Source organism: Penaeus japonicus, unplaced genomic scaffold (genome assembly GCF_977035675.1).
Source record: "Penaeus japonicus unplaced genomic scaffold, GWHDUDI00000001_assembly GWHDUDI00000030, whole genome shotgun sequence".
Lineage (NCBI taxonomy): Eukaryota > Metazoa > Arthropoda > Malacostraca > Decapoda > Penaeidae > Penaeus > Penaeus japonicus.
In genome coordinates, this window is record NW_028234432.1 from 21,601,596 (window position 1) to 21,611,595 (window position 10,000).

The window sequence follows — 10,000 nt, forward strand, 5'->3', positions numbered from 1 at the left end:
GTTTGTGTGTGTGTGTTTGTGTGTGTTTGTGTGTGTGTATTTGTGTGTGTGTGTTTGTGTGTGTGTGAGTGTGTGTGCTTCTGTTGCATGTGTTTCTGTGTGAGTGTTTCTGTGTGTGTGTTTATGTGTGTGTTTCTGTTGCATGTGCTTCTCTGTGTGTGTATGTGATTCTGTGTGTGTGTTTTCCGTGTCTGCGTGTGTATGTGTGTTCTGTGTGTGCGTTTGTGTGTGTTTTGTGTGTAAAATGTTTGTTTGTTTGTGTCTGTGTCTGTGTGTGTGTTCGTGTGTGTGTGTTTGTTTGTGTGTGTCTGTTTGTGTGTGTGTTTGTATGTTTTTGTTTGTTTGTGTCTGTTTGTGTGTGTGTGTTCGTATGTGTGTGTGTCTGTTTGTTTGTGTGTGTGTGTTTGTGTGTGTGTGTGTTTGTGTGTGTGCTTCTATTGCATGTGTTTCTGTGTGTATGTTTATGTGTGTTTCTGTGTGTGTATGTGATTCTGTGAGTGTGTCTTTTCCGTGTCTGCGTGTGTATGTATGTGTGTTTCTGTGTGTGCCTTTGTGTGTGTTTTTGTGTATTTGTATGTTTGTTTGTTTGTGTCTGTGTCTGTTTTTGTGTGTGTTCGTGTGTGTGTGTCTGTTTGTTTATGTGTGTTTCTGTTTGTGTGTGTGTTTGTTTGTGTGTATTTGTTTGTTTGTGTGTGTGTGTGTCTGTTTGTTTGTGTGTGTGTCTGTTTGTGTGTGTGTGTTTGTGTGTGTGTGTTTGTGTGTGTGTGTGTGTGTTTCTGTTGCATGTGTTTCTGTGTGTGTGTATGTGATTCTCTGTGTGTGTTTTCCGTGTCTGCGTGTGTATGTGTGTGTGTTTCTGTGTGTGCGTTTGTGTGTATTTTCTGTGTGTTTTTTTTGTATGCGTATGTTTGTTTGTTTGTGTATGTGTCTGTTTGTGTGTGTGTGTGTTCGTGTGTGTATGTGTGTCTGTTTGTTTGTGTGTGTGTCTGTTTGTTTGTATCTGTTTGTATGTGTGTCTGTTTGTGTGTGTGTGTGTGTTTGTGTGTGTGTGTGTGTGTATGTGTTTGTTTGTGTGTGTGTGTGTGTGTGTGTTTCTGTTGCATGTGTTTCTGTGTGTGTATGTGTGTGATTTCTGTGTGTGCGTTTGTGTGTGTTTTCTATGTGTGCGTGTGCATGTGTTTGTGTTTATAGTATTTGTTTCTGCTTTTTCCGCGTATTTGTGTGTATATGTGTGGTCTTCTGTGTGTGAGTGTTTGTGTTTATATGTGTCTGTATGTATTTATGTGTATGTGTTATCTTGTGCATGTGTGTTAATATTTAAGAGTATTTGTGAGATGGTAATAATGATGACAATGAACATGATAATAGTGATAATGAAAATAATGATTATGATATTGATGATAATGTGTGTGTGTGTGTGTGCACGCGTGAGCATATATACACACATTTATATATGTATATATATGTATTTGTGTATATATATATTTTTTTTTTCTCTTTTTGTTTCTTTCTTTTTTCTTTTCTTCAGTCTGTATCATTCCACTGCTGGACATATTTCTCCCAAGAAGGTTGTAGCCGGGTGTCCCACCTACTGGCCCTAATTGTACACTTTTATATACATATATACGTAAAATTCTATGAAATGTGGATATAAATCACAGCATCCTTGAAAAAGCAAACGTATCACCATCATGACATTGAGTGATGCCTTTAAAACAACAACCTCCCCCCCCAGCACATGTGTCATCATGACCTTCATTAAACTGGAATGCTAAACGAATTAAAATAAAATAAAATTGCTTGAGAATAATAAATAGATAATATATAAATAATAAATAAATAATAGATAAATAATAAATAAATAAATAGATAGATAATAATAAATAGATAAATAATAAGTAAATAATAAATAAATAATAAATGAGAATAATAAATAAATAAAATTGGATGAGAAAAGTTACGATTGTCATGGCAAGACAAGCGAGGCGTGATTAAGAATGGTGGTTGTTTCCGCTCTCTGTCAGGTATCATATCCCATGAGGCAACATTAAGATGCAACTCTTAGAAGGATAATGCATTATCATAGATATCTTATCATACTGCATTCCGTCTGTCCGCCAGTTTGTCTATCTGTCTGTCTTCCTTTCTCTGAAAGTGAGAGATTTCGAAAAAAGAATGGGTTTTGCAGCGATGAATTCCCCATGCAGGGCTTCAGCGGCGCTTCACTGCTTCACTTCACTTCTTCTTCTGTTCTACTCGTGGTTCTCGAGGGACAAACACTAATGTGAGTGAGAATGTAAATGTTGAATCGGGGCGTCCATGCGGCAGAGGCAAACTACGATGTTTTTAGAAGGATGAGAGATAATGATGTCTGTGTTTATGTTTGATTATTTTCAGAGTTTACTATCTTGGACTCTAGTATATGTATATATATATATTTTTTAAAAATCAAATACAAGAACCAAGGCTATTACATTCATGTTGCATTGAACATATTCTAACTTTAAAGTGAGGAATTATGTGCATCTACCAATATTTACTTAATTCATTAATCCTTTAATAACTAACTATTCAGACGTCTTTTCTATTGGGTCGTCAAACAGGTAATTAGATGAGGATGAATAATTACTGGATATACTGCTACATCCTTAGTTACACAATCTTTTGTAAAATTATTTTGCAAAAATTGAAATGATAGATGACTGAAAACCCAAACCGTTTGGAATTACGAACGGATGTTATAAAACTAAAGATACAACTAAAATACTTGATGATGCATATAAACATGTCCATTGTGTATTTATATAAACATATGTATATATACATATATATATATATATATATATATATATATATATGTATACATACATATATATATATATGTATACATACATATATATATATATATATATATATATATATATATATATATATATATATATATACCTGTATATATACAGGTTTTCTTGGTGCTAGAAGGATAGATATACAATCTCACTGATTCCTTGTAAAAGCTTCCCTTTCCTTGACTTGCTTTTCGTTATTAGAAAAATTGCAAATATATATATAGAGAGAAGTGGGTTGGTGATGATATATTAATTATGATTACTGATTGTGATACGGCTAATCATTGTTACAGTCTTTTACGTATTTACTTATACTTCTGCCGTAATTAATACTTTTTAAATAGAAGTGCGATAGATAGAGAGAGAGAGAGAGCAGGGCATTGTATTTGCTTGGGAAGGAGGGAAGGAGAGAGAGAGAGAGAGAGAGAGAGAGAGAGAGAGAGAGAGAGAGAGAGAGAGAGAGAGAGAGAGAGAGAGAGAGAGAGAGAGAGATGAGAGAATAGGAAAGAGAAAGGGGCAATGGATAGAGAGAGAGAAGAAAGAGAAGAGCGAGGAAAGAGACCGGAGTGAGAGACATCTGCCTTTTCTCCCCCGGAAATAGTGCAGGCGCTTCCTTTGGAAGTTGAGGAGTACAGCGAGGTGAAGACGCTCAGCCCGCCCCCCCCCCCCTCTCTCTCTCTCTCTCTCTCTCTCTCTCTCTCTCTCTCTCTCTCTCTCTCTCTCTCTCTCTCTCTCTTTCTCTCTCTTTCTCTCTCTTTCTCTCTCTTTCTCTCTCTCTCTCTCTCTCTCTCTCTCTCTCTCTTTCTCTCTCTTTCTCTCTCTTTCTCTCTCTTTCTCTCTCTTTCTCTCTCTCTCTCTCTCTCTCTCTCTCTCTCCTTCTGTGGGTATCTTCAAAGTTGTAAGAATCAGGTTCATTGATACCCAAAGGCGCGTGACGTGATCGAGGGTTTCCGGAAGGAAGATCAGAGTGTAACTGTAGGTCCATGTTTAATGGTGGCTCATTCTAAAAAGTCCTAACAGTGGTATATTGTGTTTGCTTTTATGCTCTAACACAGCGGACAGGAATTAGAAATGATTAGTTAGAATATTCCTGGGTTTAGGATAAGCCAGCCGATTACTCGCTATGATTATAGATATGTTTTTGTGTGTGATTATATTCTTGTGAGGTTTGTCGTTAATTTCAGCACATTATTTTAGCGTGATCACAGTTCATTTACTAGAAGATAGGCATTAGCTAGTAAGACATGAGGCTAGGTAGATGAAGATGTAGTGGGGATGTTGAACATTTAAATTCAGTTAAGAAATTAGTCAGTTAAAAACAGTGATTTTCAAGGAATCACTGCTCAGCCGAAGTATAGGACTAATATAGGACTTATGAGATGGTGGGGTCCTTACCGATCTATATAATTAAACGTTTAGTTCTTAATATTGTTGTAGTGAATTGCTTATATTCATCTTTGAAGATATCAAGATGTTTATAATTCATGATATATCTTTTTTGTAATATCACGTTGTGAAAGAATCTGATATATGGACCTGCATTGCATAACCGGCAAGAGCGCAGATTGTGTGTTGTTTACTTGTTAGTTTACATGACCTTCAGTATTGTAACTTTGTCGCATCCATCTTAGTATAACTAGATGTTAATAAATGCTCCGATTTTTTTATGATAGTTTTACTTGGAACCTTTACATTAAACCAAATAGTAATGACATTATCATGACACAGTTCTCTGATTAATCTTTTTAATATCCGTTTAATATCAAAGGAAACGAACAAATGGATATTCATCAGTTGAAAAGAAAAGGCTGACGAGCCGAAGGAGAAGAGAGGTAATAACAGAACCTAGAATCAAGTGGTGGAGACTGCGAGAAAAAGAAAAAAAAAACTTTGGTGCGAAATTCAGACTGGAGGTAGACCAGAAGATGAAATGGGGTGGAAGACAACACCTGGGTAGGCGCATCGAAAGTCTTGCGAGAAACAGCAAAGGAATTTCTTGGTATGACAACTGGGAAAATGAAGGAGGACAGGGAAATATGGTGGTGGAACGAAGAAGCACAGGAAGCTATTGCGAGAAAGAAAGAAGCATGGGAAGAGTGGCACAAAAGAAAAAATCTGAGAAGAAAGTTTTTGTATAAGGAAGCGAAGAACAAGGCAAAGGAGGCAGTGGCGAAAGCAAAGAAAGAAGCGAGTGAGGAGATATATGAGAAGCTGGATACGAAAGAGGGGGAAAACATGGTGTATAGAGTGGCAAAGCAGAGGGATAGAGCAGCAAAGGACGGGCACCAAATTAGGCTGATAAAGGATGCTGAGGATAAAGTTTTGACCACCGAGGAGGAGGTGCTGCAGAGATGGAAAGACTACTTCGAAGGGATGATGAATGCTGAAAAACCCAGGGAAATGAGAGATAAATGGGTTGCAGGAGTAACACAGGATAAGGTAAAGACTGAGAGATGAAGAGAGGCAAAGGTTTAGGACCAGATAACATCCCTATAGAAGCATGGATAAGCCCAAAAGAAGTAGGGGTTGGATATTTGACATCCCTATTCAACAAAATCCTGGCAGGATAGAGAATTCCAGATGTGTGGAGAAAGAGCACATTGATACCCATTTACAAAAACAAAGGAGACACGCAGGATTGTGGTAACTATCGGGGCCTCAAACTAATGAGACACAAGGCTGAGGAGCTGCTGCAGAATCTGTGATGAACAGTTTGGTTTTATGCCTGGGAGAAGTACCACAGATGCCATTTTTGCACTGCGAATGCTGATGGAGAAGTACAGAGAGGGACAAAGGCAACTGGATTCTGTGTTCATCGATCTGGAGAAGGCATGTGATAGAGTACGAAGAGAGGAATTGTGGCACTGCATGCGAGAGTCATCGATACCGGAAGTGTATATAAGGGTGGTACAAAATATGTATAATGAGTGTAGGACAGGAGTGAGAAGTGTAGTGGGTGACACAGAAGGGTTTAAGGTTGACGTTGGATGACACCAAGGGTCAGCCATGAGCCCGTACTTGTTTGCTGTCATCATGGATAAGTTAACTGATGGGATTAGGAAAGGAGCGCCGTGGTTTATGATGTTTGCAGACGACGTTGTGTTATGTAGCGAAAGAAGAGGAGACGTAAGCGGTGGAGACACGCATTGGGGAAGCGTGGCATGAAAGTCAGCAGAAGGAAGACTGATTATCTCTGTGTAAGTGAGAAGGAAGGAGATGGCAGAGTTAAGATGCAAGGGAAAGGCATCAAGAAAATGAATGCATTTAAGTATCTGGGTTCAACAGTTGACTGTGAAGGATCTAGCAATGCCGAAGTTAAAAGGAGAATACAGGCAGGCTGGAATGGGAGGAGAAAAGTGACGGGAGTTTTGTGTGACAGGAACATGCTAATAGGAGTGAAGGGGTAAATCTATAGGACGTGTGTAAGACCAGCGATGTTTTATGGCATAGAGACAATGCCAGTAACAAAGTTGGAGGTGGCAGAGATGCGAATGTTGAGATTCACTCTGGGTCTCACACGGAAAAGCAGAATCAGGAATGAGACAGTGAGGGACATGCTAGTTACAAGAAGGCTTGGGGAGAAGTTAAGAGACTGAGATGGTTTGGGCACGTGAAGAGAAGGGAAGAGAACTACGTTGCCCGAAGAATTTTGGCACCACCAAGAAAGAGGCGCAAGGGCGGACCGAAAAGGCGTTTTATGGACAACATCAGAGAAGATTTGATGCAAGTAGGTGCTGTGGAGGAGGACACACAAGATAGAAAGATATGGAGAAAGTTGACGCGTTGTGGCGACCCCTAATACAGGGATAAGTCGAAAGACAAAGATGAAGATCAATTGAAAAAATAAGATTTTTGTCAAAAAGTAATTAATACTTAAAGTTATAGCAACTGCCTGTTACACCATATATCAATAAAGAGAGAAAGAGAGATAGATATACCATTACTATCGTCATTATCAGTATCATCATTATGATTATTACAGTTACATTATCTCTTTTCCTCTCTTTCTCTCCCATATACAAAAAAAAATACAAATAAGCACACACCACATATAAACAACAACAAAAAAATGCGTGCATCATCATCATATGAACTCGCAGTGTAGCTTACTAGATCTCTGGCGCTCTTCTGTGGCAGAGTTCCTAATTGGATTCATGAGGCTCTTCTGTGACGGCTGAGGCTGCAAGTTCCTCATCGGATTCCTGTGTTTTTTCTGAGGTGGCTGTTGCAGTGGGTCCCTCATCGAATCCCAGAGGTTCTTCTGTGGTCGTCGTAGCGGCCTCTCCCTCTTCCCTGGGCTCAGCTGAGCGTCCCACCTGGTCTTCCTGCCTTGGTCCTGTTACTCCAAACGTCCCGTCGGGATTGAACTGCAGCCGCAACCCGGAGAAGAAAACCACTCCCAATATAGGGTCCTTGTGTTCCTCTGGAGTTTCGTCGGGCTTCACGGTGTACCAGGCGTTACTCATTCTGCGGCCAAACGCCTCAATGCACAAGTCGGTGGCCACATATGGAACGGCGACTTCATAACCGACTCCAAGCACGGATCGGCCATGTGCAGGCTTCAGAGACAAGTCGAGCTCCTTTGCCAGACTCAAGGGCCCGCTCGTGCAGCTTTCACAGCCTGTGTCGATCTCCATTTCCACATCTTTGCCTTGAACGGTCACAGTGGTCTTCGGAATGTCCCATGAGGCATCTTCATTGTACTCACGCAAAGTTAGTGTATTCTTATCCAAATCTATGATGCAGCAGTACGTTGCAAGAATATCGAGACCAAGCAAGTTGTAAACAAAACTGTCGTTGACTATGAAGCTTTTCCTCATCTCGTAGGCATTGATCTTGACATCGAGAAGCAGATGTCCTAGCGTGCGGCACGGAGCATCCCCAGTGACCTCCAAATCGGTCGCCTCATAGCCTAGGATTTTCATCTGTCTTTTGGTAATGGAGCTACACTGACAGCCGGTGTCTACCACGAAGCGAACTGGAAGCCCCTCGAGTTCAATCTGGACGTGAGGGATGACATGACCCTCGACGCTTATCATGTCTATTGTTTCATCGATCACTTTTGCTGTTCCTTTGACGTCGATCCTTTCTGCTGTTCCCACGACGCCCATACTTTCTGTTGTTCCTTGGACGTCCATACTTTCTGTTGTTCCTTCGACGACGATCTGTTCTGCCGTTCCTTCGACGTCAGTCCTTTCTGCTGTTCCCTCGACGCCCATACTTTCTGTTGTTCCTTCGACGTCGATCCGTTCTGCTGTTCCTTCGACGACGATCTGTTCTGCCGTTCCTTCGACGTCGATCCGTTCTGCCATTCCTTCGACGTCGGCTCTTTCTGCTGTTCCTTCAACGTCGGTCCTTTCTGCTGTTCCCACGACGTCCATACTTTCTGCTGTTCCTTCGACGTCGATACTTTCTGTTGTTCCTTCGACGACGATCTGTTCTGCCGTTCCTTCGACGTCAGTCCTTTCTGCTGTTCCCTCGACGTCCATACTTTCTGCTGTTCCTTCGACGTCGGTCCTTTCTGCTGTTCCTTCGACGACGATCTGTTCTGCCGTTCCTTCGACGTCAGTCCTTTCTGCTGTTCCCTCGACGTCCATACTTTCTGCTGTTCCTTCGACGACGATCTGTTCTGCCGTTCCTTCAACGTCGGTCCTTTCTGTTGTTCCTTCGAAGTCGATCATATCTGCTTTTCCTTTAACGTCGATCCGTTCTGCCGTTCCTTCGACGTCGGTCCTTTCTGCTGTTCCTTCGACGTCGATACTTTCTGTTGTTCCTTCGACGTCGATCCGTTCTGCTGTTCCCTCGACGTCGATACTTTCTGTTGTTCCTTCGACGTCGATCCGTTCTGCCGTTCCTTCGACGTCGATACTTTCTGTTGTTCCTTCGACGTCGATCCGTTCTGCCGTTCCTTCGACGTCGATCCGTTCTGCTGTTCCCTCGACGTCGATACTTTCTGTTGTTCCTTCGACGTCGATCCGTTCTGCCGTTCCTTCGACGTCGATCCTTTCTGCTGTTCCCTCGACGTCGATACTTTCTGTTGTTCCTTCGACGTCGATCCGTTCTGCCGTTCCTTCGACGTCGGTCGTTTCTGCCGTTCCTTCGACGTCGGTACTTTCTGCTGTTCCTCCGACGCCCATACTTTCTGTTGTTCCTTCGACGTCCATATTTTCTGTTGTTCCTTCGACGTCGATCCGTTCTGGTGTTCCTTTGACGACGATCTGTTCTGCCGTTCCTTCGACGTCAGTCCTTTCTGCTGTTCCCTCGACGTCCATACCTTCTGCTGCTCCTTCGACGTCGATCCGTTCTGCTGTTCCTTCGACGTCGATACTTTCTGTTGTTCCTTCGACGTCGATCCGTTCTGCTGTTCCTTCGACGACGATCTGTTCTGCCGTTCCCTCGACGTCGATACTTTCTGTTGTTCCTTCGACGACGATCTGTTCTGCCGTTCTCTCGAAGTCGATACTTTCTGTTGTTCCTTCGACGTCGATCCGTTCTGCCGTTCCTTCAACGTCGGTCCTTTCTACCATTCCTTCGACGTCGATCTGTTCTGCTTTTCCTTTAACGCCGATCTGTTCTGCCGTTCCTTTGACGTCCATCTCCTCTACTGTCCCTTTCAGAGTGTCAATCAAGCCTCTTTTTTCCTCTTCCCTTTGCATCTTGTGAGTTGTTTTACTCTGTTGTCTCGCCAGATGGACTCCCTTCCCACTTCGCTTGTGACAACGCTAGCTTTCCTGGAGAATTGGTGGGGTTACTCCAAGTCCTGCAATGGGAGAGATTACACATATAGACGGGCAGTGGAAGGTAAGGAGGGAGGGAGGGAGAGGGGGAGGGGGATTGAGGGAGGGAGGGAAGTGGGAAGAGAGGGAGAGAGAGAGCGAGGGGGGGGAGAGGGAGAGAGTGAGTGAGAAAGGTGAGAAAGAGGTGGAGGGAGGTAAGGAGGGAGAGATAAAGATAGATAGATAGAGAGAGAGAGATGAATGGAGAGAGAAAAAAAGGTGATGATGAACTATCACTTGTTCTATATATATATATATATATATATATATATATATATATATATATATATATATATATATATATATATATATATATCTATCTATATTTATTTATATATATATATTATATATATATATATATATATATATATATATATA

General features: G+C 41.7%; 1 protein-coding gene across 3 annotated transcripts in view; it reads right to left on the reverse strand.

The window, feature by feature from the left end:
• Window positions 1–5,864: 5,864 nt before the first annotated feature.
• LOC122252831 (uncharacterized) overlaps window positions 5,865–10,000 on the reverse strand; it is a 5,216-nt gene continuing 1,080 nt past the window's right edge. For all 3 annotated transcript variants that reach the window (XM_043015503.2, XM_043015502.2, XM_086555193.1), the window contains exon 3: window positions 5,865–9,606. In XM_043015503.2, coding sequence (XP_042871437.2) covers window positions 6,989–9,502 — 2,514 coding nt within the window. In that variant the 5' untranslated portion in view covers window positions 9,503–9,606 and the 3' untranslated portion in view covers window positions 5,865–6,988. The remainder of the gene's footprint in view (window positions 9,607–10,000) is intronic.